Here is an 18573-nt window from a genome sequence, read left to right as displayed (position 1 = left end):
GATGATCACACAACTCAGCTGGGCATTGGGGGGTGGGGGCAGGGATTTTTGCTACCGGTTCTTCGAACCACCCACTGCCATCACTACCGGGAGCATTTCACCCCTGATAGAGATGTCAAAAATAGCTCTTTTGTAACCCTATTCTGATTAGTCAGAGATTCATCAGAGGCCTGTATTTGCTTACAGGTTCTCAACAATCTCTGAAAAGTAAAGCATAAATTAAAATACAAAGTGTCTGCACAAATAAACAAACTAGACAGTCCCCTGTCAGTGTTGGTAGTTCCTTCTCGTTGGTAGTTCCTTGATTAGGATGTTATTTTCTGCTTGATTATTTGTATGTTAATAAAATAAATAAGATATAAACTACATTTATACACCATTCAAAAGGGACAATAAAAAAGCTAAGAAGTAAATTATTCTCTCTAGCAACCAACACCCAGATAATCAGGGATTAACACCAGACAAGCAACCAAGCTCAGAGAGTACCAAGGATTCCCAATATTTATTAATATATTTGCATAATTGTTCAATAAAACACTAATGCACAGTGAGATAATTCATATTTAAAATGTGAAAATTCCATGCTGATAAAAAATCATTAAAAAAATGTAAGAGAATAAAGTATATGTCTCCTTTTGCAATGCCAGGAAGCTTCCTGTTGCTACATAAAACCTCACTTGCAAATTGTGAGAGGATCTCTACAGCAATCTCCTGCTTTCCATGGGTAGAAAGAGAAAGCCTGAGCAGTTCCATCTTCAATTTGGCTGTAAATAATATATTGAATGAAACTCAACACGGTCTTTTGAAATAAAAGATGATATCTGTTTATTTGTTTTGTTTAGGTTGAAACCATAGGAGATGCCTACATGGTTGTGGGGGGTGTCCCTGTCCCTGTATCAACCCATGCTGAACGGGTTGCCAACTTTGCCCTGGGAATGATCATAGCAGCCAAAGACATAAAAAACCCTGTTTCTGAAAATCCTATTCAAGTGAGTAGAAAATAGAAGCACAAAACGATAATAATAGAATTTAAGGAAATAATTGGAGATTATATTATGTTATGTGAATTTAAACTTAGGGGTTCAAATTTTAAGGAGGGAAAAGAAACATTGAACTATAATAGGATGAGAAGTTAAGATAAAGGGTAATATTGGTTTCTTAAAATTAGAGAGAATAAATGCTATGAGAAAAATTGAACATATAAAATTGTGTTAAAGATGAACAAAAATCTGTACAAATTTAAGACCGGGCCAATATTCTGTTCAGAAAAGATATATTGTATGTTTGTTTGTGTGTTTAAAAAATAAAAAAACTTTACTAAAAAATAAAATAAAAAAAGAAACACAAAAAGACATGATTTTTCTTTAAATTAAGACAGCATCAACAGAGGGATAGCATCAAAATCATGAGAAGTGATAGTATCACTTTATACAGCATTAATGAGGCCATCCTTGGATTACTGTGCCAAGTTCTAGTCACCATGATATAAGAAAAAAAGAGGCTGAGTCCCTAGAAAGACTACAGAGAAGAGCAATAAAGATAATAAAGGGTCTGAAAGTTAACCATATGATGAACAATTAAGGTAACTAGGTAGATCTAACCTATTGAAGAGAAGGATTGGGGTGACATTATAACTGTCTTTGGGTACTTCGTGAGGCTGCTGGTTGGGGTGGTGGGCGAGTTGATTTATTCTCCAAAGTACCTGAGGGCAGTGTGAGAAGTAATGGGTTGAAGCTCGTTAAAGAGAGTTCCAACCTATACCTAAGGAGAAATTTCTTGACAGTGAGAACAATTAATCAATGAAATAGATTGCCTCCTAGAGTTGTGGGTGTTCCATTGTTGGAGATTTCCAAGAATAGATTGGACAGCCATTTGACCAGGATGGTATAAGGTCTCTTGCCTTGATCAGGGGTTGGATTAGAAGATGTCCAATGTCCCTATGATTCTATGATTTTTTTTTTTAAAAAAGAGCAAATAGATTGAGCAGTAAGTTGTTTGTTTGTTTATTTAATTATTATTTTGAACTCTTGTTCAGATTAGGGTTGGGATCCACACAGGGTCTGTCCTTGCAGGGGTTGTTGGAGAAAAAATGCCACGTTACTGCTTGTTTGGAGATACAGTGAATATAGCATCCCGGATGGAAAGCCATGGAGTGCCAAACAAAATCCACCTCAGTGGCAGTGTTTATCAGTGAGTAATGTTATTGTTCTTAAACCATTGCTTTATTATTGACTGGCCTGGTTGGGGAAAGAAATTTAAGAAAACTAGAAAGCATCACTTTGGATTGGACTAGGGGAAATGGTTTTACAATTATATAGTTTAGATTAGGAATAATATACATTCTTTTATGGAGTGTTTTATAAATGTTTTAAATTGTCTTTAAAGAAATGAAGGACAATTCATTTTAAAATAGTAAGGCACATTCACATTTTAACTGTCTAGATTTAATTCCTTGTACTTGTCCAAAGGATAGAATAATTCTCTTCCTCCCATGTATCAATAAGATAAAATTATAAACAAAACTCTCCTCTCCTCTTCTCTCCTCTCTTTTAAAGGCTTCTTCAAAATTCTTTGAGGCTTTTTTTTTTTTTTACCAATTTCTGTTTTCCTAACTTTTAAATAGCATTAATCTAAAGAAAAATGCACCTTAGTTTTTAATTTGGTATAGTAACTCTGGAAGCTAATACTAAAAATTACATTCTGCTGAATTTATTGTGACAGTAAAAATATAAGTACCAAGAGTAATATGGTGATACAAAGATTCCCCCAACAAGAATGAGTGAGCATTTATACAAATCTGTTCAGAGTCATTCTGTTCAGTTCAGTGGGCTTCTTTTCCAAGTGGGGAAACTTCAGATGAGTTGCATTATGATTCCCAGAATTCACAACCAGGATAGCCAATTGCTATATTGTACCATTTCTTGGGTAGGAAATGATAAAACTTCCTCTCCTTGCTTGTTGGATTGATAGCAATTTTGGCAGCAAGTTTTTGATGGTGTCAAATATTTATGGAATATACCCCAATGGAAGTATCTGTAGTAACATTTTAGCTTACATTAAATGAAAAAAACTCTATTGTGTTACATCATTAATATAATAATGCATTCTGTAAGAATTTGATCAATGTGCATTCTGTTCCATGATATTAAGAGCCGTGGTGGCGCAGTGGTTAGAATGCAGTAGTGCAGGCTACTTCTGCTGACTGCCAGCTTCAGTGTCACCAGGCTCAAGGTTGACTCAGCCTTCCATCCTTCCAATGTCGGTAAAATGAGGACCCAGATTGTTGGGGGCAATATGCTGACTCTGTAAACCTTAGAGAGGGCTGTAAAGCACTGTGAAGCCGTATATAAGTCTAAGTGATATTGCTATTAAGTTATTTGCTTGAAAGCCATTTTTAAATTCCTTAATCAATTCTCCCTTGAAATTCTCTCTTTGTGAAGTTTTGCTGTCTTTTTTCTCTGTTTTTTTTAAAAAATAATTTATATTGAAAGAAGTTTTTACAAAGATTTTAAAAACTACAGAAACTTAGAAGGCAAAATAGGAAAAGATTATAAAAGAATAAAAGAATTGTTGGAATAACAAAAAAGCAAGAAAAAAAAGATATCCAAAGAAGTCACTTTTTTGGAGCTGTTACATCTCCACCCTTCCATACTGCATATCACCGTTATCTTCTTTCCATAAATAAATATTTTTAATCAGTAAATCCCCAAATCAAATGTTTGTTTTTATCCATTTTCAGCAAAAAATCTATAGAGGGTTTCCAGTCTTTTATAAAAATAACCCCTTCCTTGATCAAACAAGTCAATCTAGCCATTTCTGCAAACTTTTTTATTATTATTATTTATTATTCATATTTCTATGCTGCCCATTCTCCGAGGACTCTGGGCGGGTTACACCAAAGACAGTATACTAAATAGCATATTACCCTCAACAATCTGGGTCCTCATTTTACCCACCTTGGAAGGATGGAAGGCTTAGTCAACCTTGAGCCGGTGAGATTTGATCTGCTGATCTGCTGAACTACCAATCAGCTGAAGCAGCTGCAGTACTGCATCGTAACCACTGCGCCACCTCGTTTCTTCACCTGTCTTTTGCATCTTGGTTTAACTCTTGTTTTTCCCCCAGTCAAATAAATAAATCTGGATAAATCTTTTTGCCACTATTAAGTTTTGCTGCCTTGTTTCTCCATCACTTCTTTTCCTGTAACTTTTCTGAATGCCATATCTCAACGTCTATCAAAATGAGATTTCTATATATCACATTCCATTTTACAATTTAAAACATTCATAGTGATTCACAACAATATGCTAGGTTTCTAATACTGAAGTACTGATGTTGAAGGTGCATGGTCTTGGCAGGATTGGCAGAAAAATTATAGCTCTAAAAGCTTCTCTCTATTTTTCTGCAATCATGATTCATTTCTTGCACCTGGAAATATAGCAGATCTTACTGTATCAGTTTTACCAATAAAGCCATCCAGTAAAATGGTCAGTTGTGTAGTAATGGTGATTGTCACTATTGCCATTGCTTTAGTAAAGAGAAACCTTAAGATCTAAAATTTCTCGAACAATAATATGGGGGCGGGGAGCTATTTCCACAGAACTTTTCAATTTCCATAAAACTATAGTATTTTCTATAAAACTATTTGTAAAAAGGTTGAATGCTGATTTATTGTATTAAAAACACATCCGTTACTGCTTTTATGTTTCAGATGCCTCAAAGAAAAGAATTTTGACATTAAGGAAAGGGGAGAAATTGATGTGAAGGGCAAAGGAAAAATGCACACTTATTTTCTCGTCCAAAATACAATTGCAACTGAGAATGAGATCATGGGAAGATCAAGTGAAGATGCTGGCCTCAACCATGAATCTTCTCAATTATCTCAAGATTGCATGGCTGATGGCATGCAAAACTCTTTCTCTCAAGGTACATGAAAGGAAAAGCAATGCATTATTTTATTTAATTTGTTTTCTCTTTCTGATACCCCATTTCTGATGCCATGGTTTATGTATCCAGACCGTACCACCCATGCATAAAATGAAAGTATTAGCCAGCGTAGGAGGGAACCTTAGGAGTGATAGAAATGACAGAGGGCATTGGAATACTGTACAATGCAAGCTCATTGGCCTTGGAATACTGACAGATGCTGGGAATGCCATCCTTGTGGACAGTATGACTGACTGAAATGGACAATTTCAAACTGCACATTTTCTAGCATTTCTTTTTGTCTTTTTTTTACAGATGTCCCACTAAATTCAGACAAGGAATTGCCTCCTATCGTAGCAATGAAATATGCAGATACACCCACAGAATACCACACCAATGTAAAAGGAAGGCATGAATCAAGAATAAAGGATTTAACAGGTAATAAGACAAAAGGTACACTGTTAAGATTAGGACCATAAAGTCATTAATTTCCATCTCCTCTTCATTAAGAGACATAATATCCATTTTTCCACCATTCAGTGTCTTAAACTAATGAAGGTATCAACAAGTAATCCATCGTCCAATGGCAGCAGAATGCTTACAGGTTCTCACATCACTCATATTCAAGAGAGTGAATCAGGAGGAGAAACTGAATTAAGGTAATGATGACTTTGTCTATGGAGATTCTCAGTCATCCAGGTCATGGTTGTCCCAAATGTGCTTTTTCAAGAGGCAACTGGATTTCTGGTTTTTCTTTGAAGATGTTTCACTTCTCATCCAAGAAGCTTATTCAGCTTTGACTGGATGGTGGGGAATGGAAGGATTTATATTCCTTGCAGACAGATGGTCATTTGCACTGTTTTAGTGAGTCATTAAGGCCACTTGGAGCTTTATCTGTTTGTCAGGGTCACCTGAGTTGTGCAAATGGGTGTGGAACCTTCTTGGAACTGTAGAAAGGATTGTGTTGTAAAAAACCCACACACACAGGTCAATATTTACATTTTGATTTCCACTACTCACTGGAACACAAAATGGGAGTCATCAAAACCCCAAAACTACCAAGCTGAAGGCCTGCCTACCAACAAAGATGGGAAAGAGAAAGAACTGAAACATACCAAGGAAGCCCTAAGAATGTGTGGCTATCCCAAGTGGGCCTTCATCAAATCTCAAAAAAGACCTGTACAGAAGCTCCTCCATAACAGACAACAAAGAGAACAATAAACAAAGCAATGTTGTCATTCCATACGTTACAGGAATGTGGGAAAAGCTCAGTAGGATTTTCAACCAATACAACATATGTGCATACTTCAGACCCAAGAATACACTAAGGCAGAAGCTTGTCCACCCCAAGCAGTGGTGGGTTGCTCCGGGTTTGCACCAGTTCACAAGAACTGGTAGTAAAAATTTGTAGTAGTTCGGAGAACCGGTAATAACATTGGCTGACCCTCCCCCCGAAGCGGTCCCCGGCCTGGTCACTGCTCACTTACCCCACCCACTTCATCAGAGGCTTTTTTAAAAAAAAAACGTTTAAAAGCATTTTTTCTACAACCTCTTTGACCAAAAAAATGTTTTAAAAAGTAAAAAAAAAAGCCTTTGATGATTGCACGACTCAGCTGGGATCATCAGACGCTTCTAAAAGCATTTTTTTCTGCAACCTCTTCGGCTGAAGAGGTTGTAGAGAAAAAAATGCCTTTAAAAGCCTTTGGCGATCCCAACTGAGTTGCCTGATCATCAGAGGCTTTTAAAAGCATTTTTTTCTGCAACATTTTAAGGTTGTAGAAAAAATGCTTTTAAAAGTAAAAAAAAAGTTGGCCACGCCCACTCAGTCACATTATCCCACCACAAAGCCATGCCCACAAAATAAGCCACACCCACAGAACCGGTAGTAAAAAAATTTAGAACCCACCCCTGATCCCAAGGATAAAACACCAAAACACAAACTGAGCAACGTGGTTATACAGTACAATGCAGTGAGCCATGTGCAGATCTGTACACTGGGAAAACAAATAATCATTTCATAAATGCATGGCACAACCTAGGGGAACAAATCCATGAGGACAAATCCATCTGCATTTCAAAGAAACAGGCCACTCTTTTGAAGACAGCAAATTCCACATTTTGGACAGAGAGAACCACTGGTTTGAAAGAGGGTTCAAAGAGGCCAATTATGTCAAAATTGAAAAGCCCTCTCTCAATAGACAGGGAGGGATATGACATCATCTATCTCCAGTCTACAACACAGTCCTTTCAACAGTTCCAAGAAGGCTCCACCCCCATTTGCCTCACTCAGGTGACCCTGATGACACAGATAAACCTCCAGGTGGCCTTAACAACTCACTAAAAGAATTAAATGACCACTTGTTTGCAAGGGGAATAAATCCTCCATTCTCCACATCCAGTCAAAGCTGAAAAAACTTCTTGGATGAGAAACGAAAAGTCTTCAAAGAAAAGTTGAAGTTGAAAAGTTGCAGCTGTCTTCAATTGCCTCTTGAAAAAGCATTGAAGCATTGCATTTGGCAGCTTCTATTGAAGCTCTGGGATGCAGTGGCTCAATGGGTAAGATTCTGAGCTTGCCGATCAGAAGGTTGGCAGTTCAGCAGTTCAAATCCCTAGTGCCGGGTAATGGGGTGAGCTCCTGTTACTTGTCCCAGCTTCTGCCAACCTAGCAGTTCGAAAGCACGTAAAAAATGCAAGTAGAAAAATAGGGACCACCTTTGGTGGGAAGGTAACAGCGCTTCATGTGCCTTCGGCATTGAGTCATGCTGGCCACATGACCACGGAGACGTCTTCAGACAGCGCTGGCTCTTTGTCTTCGAAATGGAGATGAGCACTGCCCCTATAGCCGGAAACAACTAGCACGCATGTGTAGGGGAACCTTTACTTTTACCTTATTGAAGCTCTGAAAATCCTTTCTAAGTATTTATAACGGAGCACATGAGGTCATGAATTGTATGTGATTGTCTATGATTCTTTAAGAAAGAAAAATTTGGGGAGACATCCTATCGGGTAGCATATCTCTGTTGGAATCAGAGCACTGTGCTGCGCATCAGATGGTTTATATGTACTGTACTATAAAGTTTAAAGTTTTAAACTATAATTTTAAACTCAACCCAATTTCTAAGCATAAGGTGGCTTATGATGTACAGTAACTATTGCCACCAGATCCATGATCTTAATGACCAGTCACCAAAGGAACATACATGTCTTTACAGGCGAACTGCATGATGCAGAGACCTATGCAAGTCTCCATGATGACCAGCAGCCAAATCAAAATCCATACAATTTCATACAAAGAAGACACAGGCCAGCTGCAGAGACACCACAGATCAGGAATGTCAGATCTAATTTCTGTAACTTGTTTTAATGTTCACTTTAGAGTATTTCTGTGTCCTATGTTATTATATTTCATTGTTGCCCCATTGGAACCTTCATTCAATGTACTGTGATCAAGTTGTGTTTCAAGATCGACATTTCTTTGTTTTACTGGTAGCAATAACAAAACAAATGTCAATATTATTATGGTCATGGTATTGACTTGTCTTATGTATGAGTATAACATTACCTCACCTATGACACGAGAGAGTCAGTCAGCATATTTCGTAATGCTTTTTCTCTTATATGTTATATTGCAAAAAAACCATTGCTGAAGTCAGGTAACCCAACAGTTCATACAAACAAATTCAACCGTTCCCCATTCTTGGCCTCTGAACAATATGCCTCCCATTTATTTGTAGTTTTATATTTACGTACGGTTTCAAAGTCCCCTAAAATCTGCTATGTTTGTTTAGTGTGGGTACAACTGTTTTGTCTGTGTAGGTCCTGAAACTCATTTTGGAACAGCAGAAGAAATGGTCTGTCCCTCAGTCCTGAATTTTTTTTTAACTATGAATATCTATCTATCTATCTATCTATCTATCTATCTATCTATCTATCTATCTATCTATCTATCTATCTATCTATCTACTGTATCTATCTATCTATCTATCTATCTATCTATCTATCTATCTATCTATCTATCTATCTATCAATCTATCCATCCATCCATCCATCCATCCATCCATCCATCCATCTATCATCTATCTATCTATCTATCTATCTATCTATCTATCTATCTATCTATCATCTATCTATCTATCAGCTATCTATCTATCTATCTATCTATCTATCTATCTATCTATCTATCATCTATCTATCTATCATCTATCTATGTCTAGCTGTACAATATTTTCACCTAAAGACTTGCACAGAATTGACCAAAGGAAGTAAGGAAGGAAACATGCATCCCAAGGACCCTGTGCAAATTTCAAACCTTTTTTTTAACTTATGTTATGACTTCATGATGCATATTTTATAATTGTGATGAAATCCCATCTTCTTGCAGCTGCCCTGTCCTCTCCTCCTCTTACCTCCACCCACTCCAAGATGTATAAGGATAAAGTATCTTCTTTGTTAAGAGTTTAGGAAGAAAAACAGTTTAATCCGGAGCTACAGGTTTTCCCTTTCCCTCTAATTAATCTGACAATATATTCAGCACTGACAGAAATAAGAGCAGAAGAAGACATCATCGAACTACAAATAAAAAAAAAATATTTTCACTGAAAATGGATGAAATATTTTTGACTTTATTGATAGCTTTTTGACTTCCTTATTTAATCCTGAATACTAAAAAGTAAAAACAAAGCAGGGGTCCACAACTGTGACTGAAATGTACAGCTGATTAAGGGAGGAGCATGTTTCCCAACTAAATTTATTATCTACCAATTTGAGATGTTTCTTTGTATGGCCATCATTATAAATGTGTTTTCATGATTTATGGTATTTTCTATTTGGGCAATAAATGTTTTATATGAGATATTAAATTAGCCTCTTTTTTATCGTCATGAAAAGAAACATTGTGATTTAGAGATATTTATCCGATATACTCATGTGCAGCTTTGCCTGCTGATCTGTGTAGTCTACTTGTGGGACAGATATACAGCCAATGAACTGCTCCAAGGTACACTGCTAGTGATGGCTACTATCTTGAGTAACCAAACAAATGCTAACACAGGAGGCCACATCTTCTTGTATCAATCAGCCATACTGTTTAAATAAAAGCTAAGTATAATATAACCTTTTCTACCTGTCCTTCAAATATCCTGGATGTTCTAACTGGGGACCAAATGATGAGACCGAGTGTAGTTCTAATGCAACAACTCTGTTATGGCCATACATTTTCAGCCTATCATTAGGCAACACTAGTCATTGATATTCTGAGTACATTGAAACTGTAATTATTCATGAAAGCTGTTTTTGTTTTCCTGCTAATAGCGTAATGATCACATAAGCCAATTAATGCACATATCAATCAACTCAGATCATGGATGGCATAGCTCTTATTTCCACATTTTGAAAATAGAGGTTTAAAAACTGTACACATGACTGGGCAAGGTTCAAAACAAAAAGGAGATATGTAGCATTGTTTATATTTCTAATCCTTGGCTAGAATGTATCCTGCTGTGAAATACAAATCCTCATAATATAGACAGCTTTAGATGTAACTGAATCAGTAAGAATTAGAGTGCCAATAGTCAAGTCAAATTTTGTCTGTGATATGGACACTTTCACAAAACATCTGCTGAGCCTGATAAAAATAATAGTGAAATATATATTTACCAGAAGACAAATCAATGAGATTGTTTCCTGCCACCCTTTTCACAAATCAGGATGCTTTCCACCACTTCTGTGTTTTTTTCTGGACACTCTAGTTATTTTGTAAGAATAATCCAGTGACTTTTGTGAAGCCTAGAGACAGTTTTGAAATTAATACCCTTGAAAAGTTGGGCTCTGCTTTGCAGAACACAACCTCCTCCTCCTTCCCCTCCCCCTCCCCCTCCTTTCTTCCTCTTCTTCTCCTCGTCCTCTTCCTCCATCTAGGTTAAGAAATGAATGTAATGGTAAGAATGGTGTTGCTAGGTACCATATTTGGCAGGAGGGGATGAGTATATTAAACTGGGACCACTAAGACTCACCTTAATTTCACATTCAGTTTGGAAACTGTCTGGACAACTTTGTACTACTTTCAAAGCCAATGCTACCTTGCAAGTTTGTTGTTGAGGAGAGAATACTGGGCGAGAGAATACCAGGTATACTCCAGTGCCAAATGAAATTCCTTTGAGATGCAGAGTAGAAATCTAAATAACATTAAAACTAAATCAAGATTTATCAATCTGAGGAAGGCTGGTTTTCATCTTCACAGTTTTATTAACCATATTGTTTACAAAATAATAAAACTATAGTTCTGATTTACAAATAGTCTATAATTGCTTAAAATCAGATTAAGAGTACAGTCAGTCATGAAACAAGAAAATAGAATGACTAGTCATTGAATATAATAATAATGTAATTTTATATTTATATATTTATATAATATATAACAATGTATTTATGCCATTTGTATCTCTTCAATTACATACCAATAATTTGGAAACCAATGGAACACAAACAAAATATATATGGCATATTTTTATGATTGCAAAAAATAAATCTAACAATGCTAGAAAGACATGTATTTTCTCTGGAAGAGAAACCCCCCCCCCATTTGGAGGGTTATTTAGAAATGCACGTATTATAAATAGTTAATTTTCCATTTTTTTCTGTGTAAATGTTTTGAATAGAATAACATGAACATATTTGTGAAACCAATGGTTCTGCCATATAGTTTTTCTACCTTTTACTTTTTTGTTGCCTCTAGTGTTAATTAAAAATATATAACTTAATAAACAATATTATTTTAATATGTCAATATTTATGACTTGAGCATTAGATGGAGGAACTAAGCACTTTTTAAAAAAAGATAGAGAGGAAACTGCTGTGCTAATTAAATGCTGCTTAATGCAGTCCTTTAACTCACTGGATATTTTTTGAGCATGGATGCAAAAGCTGTCCCGATGGTGTCTGTCAGATGTTTTCTTGTCTTCTGCTAGAAAAGTAAGCCACTGATCTGAAACATTATTTGCTTGGGTGATTCTCTGAAGGTATTTGCCAAAGTACTTTGCATGAAATAACCCAACCCCTGGGCTACATCAAGATAGTTTATTCCCCAAATCTGCACAGGTCTTCTAAAAAGTCGTCAGTTCACATGTCCTTTTCCATAATGGTGCTTAATTGTTTTGTGTTCTCACTTTGTAAGCATTTGAAAGAATCTTGATTTCCTGAATAAGGCGACAACAAGAAACTGACAGCCTTTACTTTCCCCCTAGAAAAGAAATGCATGCAAAAGATTTTAAGTAAAAAGCCTTGTTTTAATTTCTTGAGCAAAAAACTATCAACGCAATGCAACATTCCCCACCTCAGAACTGACATCTCCAGTAGAAAGCTTTTGATGGTCTAGTGCTTGGAAAAAGAAAACATGTGGAAAATGAGATGTTCTGTATAAAAGCATTGAGTGAAATATGCCGACTGGTTGTTTTTTTTTCTTTCTTTCATTGGGAGTATGCTGTGCCTCCAGCTTTGGGCCATATGCTTGTTTCAGTAAGAAAAGTACTCAATATACACTTGCACTGAATGATAATTATATTCCACAATGGAGCCATTATGTTCTGCACCTCAGCCTTAGAAAGAATTCCCATTTGGAAATATGTCTTCAAAATATTAGCTAATATTATATTATTAGCTAACCTTGGCTGATATTAAAAAGTTAAGTAAAGTCTGGCAACAGTTACAACTGGGTAATAGTTGGATGGGAAACCCATTAAAAAATACTATGGACCACAGTGGCGCAGTGGTTAGTGTGCAGTACTGCAAGCTACTTCTGCTGCCTGCCGGCTGCCTGCAATTTGGCAGTTCAAATCTCACCAGGCTCAAGGTTGACTCAGCCTTCCATCCTCCTGAGGTGGATCAAATGAGAATCTAGATTGTTGAGGAAAATATGCTGACTCTGTAAAACCACTTAGAGAGGCCTGTAAAGCACTGTGAAGCAGTATAAAAGTCTAGGTCAGTGTTTCTCAATCTTGGAAGCTTGAAGATGGGTGGACTTCAACTCCCAGAATCCCCCAGCCAGCAGCGCTGGCTGGGGATTCTTGGAGTTGAAGTCCACCCATCTTCAAGCTACCAAGGTTGAGAAACCCTGGTCTAAGTGCTATTGTTATTGCTATTGGGAAAGTTAAACCACCACATTCAGTTCAACAGTCATCAGCATGTTGTTAGCCTTTACAACTCAGTTTAATAATCAGCAGTAAAGATCCTATTCATGTTTAGCTTCAAGAAACTGGATATCTTTCTTGGTCATGCAAGTCAGGGAATTCTATGAAATATGCTCAGGATTGGAAGAGCAGTTCTATATGTTTTGGGCAAGGTTAGTCAGTCCAGAGAAAAATGCTTATTGATATTTTAATAGTGACCTGCAAGCTGACAACATCTAAGATACCTGCAGTACTTTTGCGTTTATGAACCAAGAACAATTATATATAATATTGTGGTGTAGGTCACCCAGTTGCTTTGATAGTCAGATGGGTGGCATAAAAATTTAATAAATAAATAAGCTAGCAATAGCAATATCATTTATATACCGCTCGGTAGTGCTTTACAGCCCTCTCTGAGCGGTTTACAGAGTCAGCATATTGCCCCCAACAATCTGGGTTTTCATTTTACTGACCTTGGAAGGATGAAAGGCTGAATCAATCTTGAGCCTGCCAGGATTGAACTCCAGAATGTGGGCAGAATTAGGCTGCAATACCGCTTTATAATCAAATTATTGGTTCTACCTGAATATCAGAATGCTACACTAGGAATGAAATCCTGTTATGTTTATTTAGTTCACCCTTACCCCATAATAGTAAATAGGTCTATAGTGCATACCATAAGAGCAGAAGTAGCCAAGATACAGATGTGAATTTATTGAAAGACTTCTGGGAGATCTACAATAGTTCGGTAAGCTTTTCTAATTCTCAATTGTTTAACAGCAGCAGCAATTAAATATCTCTCTTCTGCCCTGAACAGCATTGCTGACATGAAGAAACTGAGGTAAGAAAGAGTGACTTTGGAAGTAAAAGGACTGTAAAGCATCAATCATTTTAAGTGATCAAAACAAATGTCTATAGAGTCAGAATCTCTAAGCTTAAGCTTAAGTCTTTTGCTGCAGTTCTGGTTTGTGGAACTAAGAACTATTCAGAGTCAGAACAAACCAGTCTGTTTTTCACCTTTGCTAACAACCAAAAAATGTCAAACGCCTATTTGGAGGCTTTTAAAAACAGATTTTAAGAAGGTGGATATAAGAGAAGATTCTTTTTTTAAAAAAAGTTTTTTATTTTTTTTATTTTCTAACAAACATATCAATGCATGAGCAGTGTGGCACCTGGGTGTCACACATTCTTAATATGTATAAATATAAATGTGTATCGTTATTAGAAATATAAGAGAAGATTCTTAAGAGGCCAGCTGTTCCGACTCGTACCAACCTCCATGCCCCCATAGTCAGAAATTGGTCTGTCAACAATTAACCCATTTTGTTACTAAATTTGGCAGCACATCCTCAGGGTGTTGAAAGACTGTAAGTAGGGTTGGCAGAAATTTTCAACAATGTGCTGAGCCAAAATTAACTTTTCATTCAAAATGTTTTTAAAAGTAGATCTAATAAACCAAACTCTACTCACTTTGCTTACCAGATGTTTTCAAATCATCATCATCATTTTTTAAAAACTGAGTCTTATTCAACATTTTGTCATGTATTCCAACTTACCTACACTTGAAAACTTGATCTTGGAAAGATCTGTTTTTAATTGATGAGATTTTTGCAAAACTTTTATCTTCCTTGTTGGATAATGGTCCATCTGTAGTGAAGACTGGTGATTTGTTTATCCCCTTAAATTCAAGAGATGCCTTGAAAGGATTCCTCTTATCACCTTTGTGGTGTTTATTGCTGAGAAGTGAAGGCACAGATGAGATGGAATAACGCCTGACAGTCATAATGTTATCTGCGTAAAAAACATGCAGCATAAATGTTATTCCAGTTATACAGAAGATAAATAGTATTGTATTTATAATTTATTTATTTATTTATTGGTTCTATTATATGCTGCTCTTCTCTGGAGACTCAGGGCAGCTTACAATGCGTTAAGCAATAGCCTTCATACTTTTGTATATACCTGCTTAGTAGGGCTTTCAGCCCCCCCAAGCAGTGTTCTTTTTTATACAAGGTCAGCTTATTGCTCCCACAATCCGGGTCCTCATTTTACCTACCTCAAAAGGATGGAAGGCTGAGTCAACCTTGAGCCTGGTGAGATTTGAACTTGCAGTAATTGCAGGCAGCTGGTGCTATTTAACAGCACTTTAGTCTGCTGCACCACCAAGGCTCTTTGTAAACCACCCAGAGTCTCTTGGTTGAGTTGAGTTGGGTTGAATTGAATATATAGTTGTATATCTCTTAAACAGCCACCCACCCGTGAGCAATAAACATTAGGCAGTCCAAAATTTGATGAATATCTCACCACCATACCCAGAAACCATGAGTATGACAAATGTGATTGACTAGAAGAGAGAAATCAAAACAATCCATTTGATGTGGAAAAAGCAATAGACTACATGTGGAGAATTTATAATTCTATTATTGTTGATTCTGATTATTGCATTACAATTCAGCCCAACCAATAGTTAGGGATCATGGAAATTATAGCCCAGTTCATATAATTAGGGAAAATTATCTCACTTTGTTGGGAGAAATGTTAAGAGGCAAGTGAGATATAATATAGATATATTTATTCCAGTCTATCCATTTTTATTTTTTATTTTTCCCTTTCTCTAAGAAGAACTGTGTAGTGCACAGTCTTGGAACTGGACACTATGTCACTACAGAAAGTTAAATGGTAAATCATGATTTGCACTGCCTACCAAATCATTTGTTATCCAACCTGTTAAGATACTTATGTGAAGGTCATTTCTTGCCTAAAAAAGGGATATCAAGCAAAGTTTTTTCTTCATACAGGTAAAAGTGGTTCTGTTTAGATAATTTGTTTAGGATTCACATTTCTCTAGAAGTTCTGATTACCTCTGATCATAATTGTTCAATATATTTGGAAAGAGTAACAGTGAAACATTTACTGCAATTGAGAAATTATTTTTAAATAGTCCTCTTAATTTCCTTAATGATTATTTCCTTGTCACTCTAATGCCTTTAAGATATTTTGGCTTACAATTCTCATAGTTACCAGGCATAATGGACTTTGGGTATGCTGGATTTGAATTATGGATTGTGTAATACAACTCATCTTAAGAATTCAAGTTGGAAAAGACTCTATTGGAATTTGCAGTCTTTTCTTATTGGTGCATGTAAGCCTTATTTCATAAATCTATTATTATCACATATCTAGGAGAAATCCCATGGAATAAATCTTATTTGTACTACTACTATTATTATTTACAGTGCTTTGCTCCACCTTGAAAGTTGGTCCTGGATCTTTGCTATTTCACAGAGTCAGGCTTATTAAACATACATCAGATAATACAATGTTACAATTATCTGAAAATACCATTAACACCATGAGGCACAACTTTGTTACTTTCTACAGCTTTCATGTTACTTTGACTGTAGCCAAGTTCAGAATTCTTCATTTATATTTATATTAACAAGTTTTTAAAAGTACATATCAATTTCCCACTCCCTTGTCTTATTTGTGCTAATAGAACTTTTAAGGGAGATTAAATTTCAGGTTTGAAACTGTACAATTTAGCTCTTTGAGAAACTTTGCTGAAGAAAATGTCAATATTATTGGTGTAGTGAGAACATTAATATATGCCACTACTAATAAAATAAACCACTATGACATACCTAGGCTGAGGTCTGCCCTACAAGTAGACTGGCTGATTGTAAATCTCATTGCATGAGTTCCCAATTTCTTATGTGAGACAAATCTCACAAAATCTCACAATCTGCTGTTTTGTTTTGTTTTTTTCTTCAACTGATCCTTATTTTCAGATTTGGGTAACAACTTTGTTCCTCATTCTTATTTTTACAGTGTTAGATAAAGAAAATTTGGGCTGTAGAAGAATAAATGGAACAATGGAAACAATGCTTCTTTCAGAAAGTTCAGAGGAATCAAAAATATTTTATAGGTTCAGGTCAGTAGAGATTTTCTTGTGACATGCAATCTATGCTGCCTGGCGTCTAATTTTTTTTTTACCATTTCTAAACAACCTTTAGAATCTTTATTGCTGGAAAACATCATTATCTCCTTAACATCTGCAGTCTCACACATTATTCATGTAACTGGAAATATGGATTGTGTGATATATTTCAGGCTTAGTTAGAAAAAATAGGTTATCACTTAAACTAGTATTTTCCAACTTCTTATGACATTTTTTTAAGGGCTGACAATCTTCTTAGTCTCCAGATCATACAAGGAAATATGGAGGATAGTATTTCCAGCTCAATAATATTTGGGAGCTGGATTTTGAAAATGGATAACTTAGTTCACACAATATTCTAAGCCATGATAATGTGATTTGTTTGATTTTAGCGGAGTATATTGTGTGAAATATGTTCCACCAAAGTTTACTTAGTAAAATATTATTGAACAAAGCATAAATCAACACCATGAACAAATCCAGTTTTTGGCTTGTTTCTCTGACTCCAACAAAAGAAAAAGATGAACCAGAGAGTCACAAATTGATCATTGGCAGTTTTCGTTAAATGGTACCTTTTTGTTCCTGTAGAGTCAAAGCAGAGCCAGCTGAAACACTCCTGCGCAGAGCCACTAGAGACCCAGTGGTCTCTTCATCTGAGTTTGAGAGGCTCCAGGATTCTTCCTTTTGAGTGTTCTCTCTGGCAGCCTCTTCTCGCTTTGTTTCCTTCTGCCCACCAAACTGTAACTCCCCTCGAAGGGCTTGGTTTTCTTGTACTAGCTTGATGATCTCGGACTGCATTTCGTGGATGACTTGCATGAGCCTTTTGTGTCCCTCCATTTCTTCCTCCCACATGCTAGACTCCCAGCTCCAACACGGCTTTCTTTAAAAAGAGACCACGAATCCATAGTGAAGGGCTCAGGTGGCACATAAATGAATCCCAACAGAAAACACTCCCATCCTGCTTTCAGCATTGTGCCATCTTTCACCACTAGAAGAACTTGGATAGACTGTCAAGGCTTGAAGAAACCTCTCCATGATTTATTCATTCAGGGTTTCATTTTTCCAACTAAGCTTTACTTTGACAGTGGCCACTTTGGTGCAAAGACAGACAGAGGCCCTTCCTGTAGCACAAAGCTGATTTGTGTAGTGCAGCCACTATGAGAGCTACTAATAGAAGCATGCCCTCTGCATTTGCTTTGAGCCTCAGATTCACGGGGTATGCTGAGCGTTTCTACCCTAACACAAAACTATCTAAGAAGTAGTGAATGTTTTAGGTTCAGCATGATTCTGAGATGAATGCAAATTTATTCCACATGCCCTTCTTTATAGCCACACTGAACATTTGCTTCACTGCTCAGCTCTTCGTTTTGTTTTAAGATTTTATTCCGTAGAAACAAAAGTATTCCCATATGCAGGAACAACAATTCCCATTAAGGCATGACAATAACCACTCATGTATTACGCACAAATATCTTTCTAGCCTATTTCAGTTAGTATGATTTGTGACATTTGCTTGGGGAAAAAATGTGCGCAGAAGGTAAGTGGAGA

At 36.4% G+C, this 18573-nt stretch overlaps 2 protein-coding genes across 2 annotated transcripts in view; one reads left to right on the top strand and one right to left on the bottom strand.

The window, feature by feature from the left end:
* The window catches only part of LOC117678821 (guanylate cyclase soluble subunit beta-2-like), a 30923-nt gene extending 21138 nt beyond the window's left edge, over positions 1-9785 (top strand). Inside the window, exons 12-16 of the mRNA XM_087872670.1 lie at positions 843-989; positions 2036-2190; positions 4712-4926; positions 5242-5364; positions 8139-9785. Of these exons, the coding sequence (XP_087728796.1) occupies positions 843-989; positions 2036-2190; positions 4712-4926; positions 5242-5364; positions 8139-8290 (792 nt within the window). The 3' untranslated portion in view covers positions 8291-9785. The remainder of the gene's footprint in view (positions 1-842; positions 990-2035; positions 2191-4711; positions 4927-5241; positions 5365-8138) is intronic.
* Positions 9786-11975: 2190 nt separating this feature from the next.
* CCDC195 (coiled-coil domain containing 195) lies at positions 11976-17862 on the bottom strand. Its single transcript, XM_087872345.1, has 3 exons — positions 17598-17862; positions 14645-14879; positions 11976-12163 (listed from the first exon to the last, which is right to left on the bottom strand). Exons 1-3 carry the CDS (start codon positions 17860-17862, stop codon positions 12043-12045), a joined length of 621 nt encoding a protein of 206 aa, XP_087728471.1. The 3' UTR covers positions 11976-12042.
* Positions 17863-18573: the final 711 nt, after the last annotated feature.

The sequence above is a fragment of the Pantherophis guttatus genome, chromosome 6 (genome assembly GCF_059756535.1).
Source record: "Pantherophis guttatus breed Tessera chromosome 6, ASM5975653v1, whole genome shotgun sequence".
Taxonomy (NCBI): domain Eukaryota; kingdom Metazoa; phylum Chordata; class Lepidosauria; order Squamata; family Colubridae; genus Pantherophis; species Pantherophis guttatus.
The sequence above is the reverse complement of the archived record's forward strand: the minus strand, read 5'-3'. Positions and strand labels throughout refer to the sequence as shown.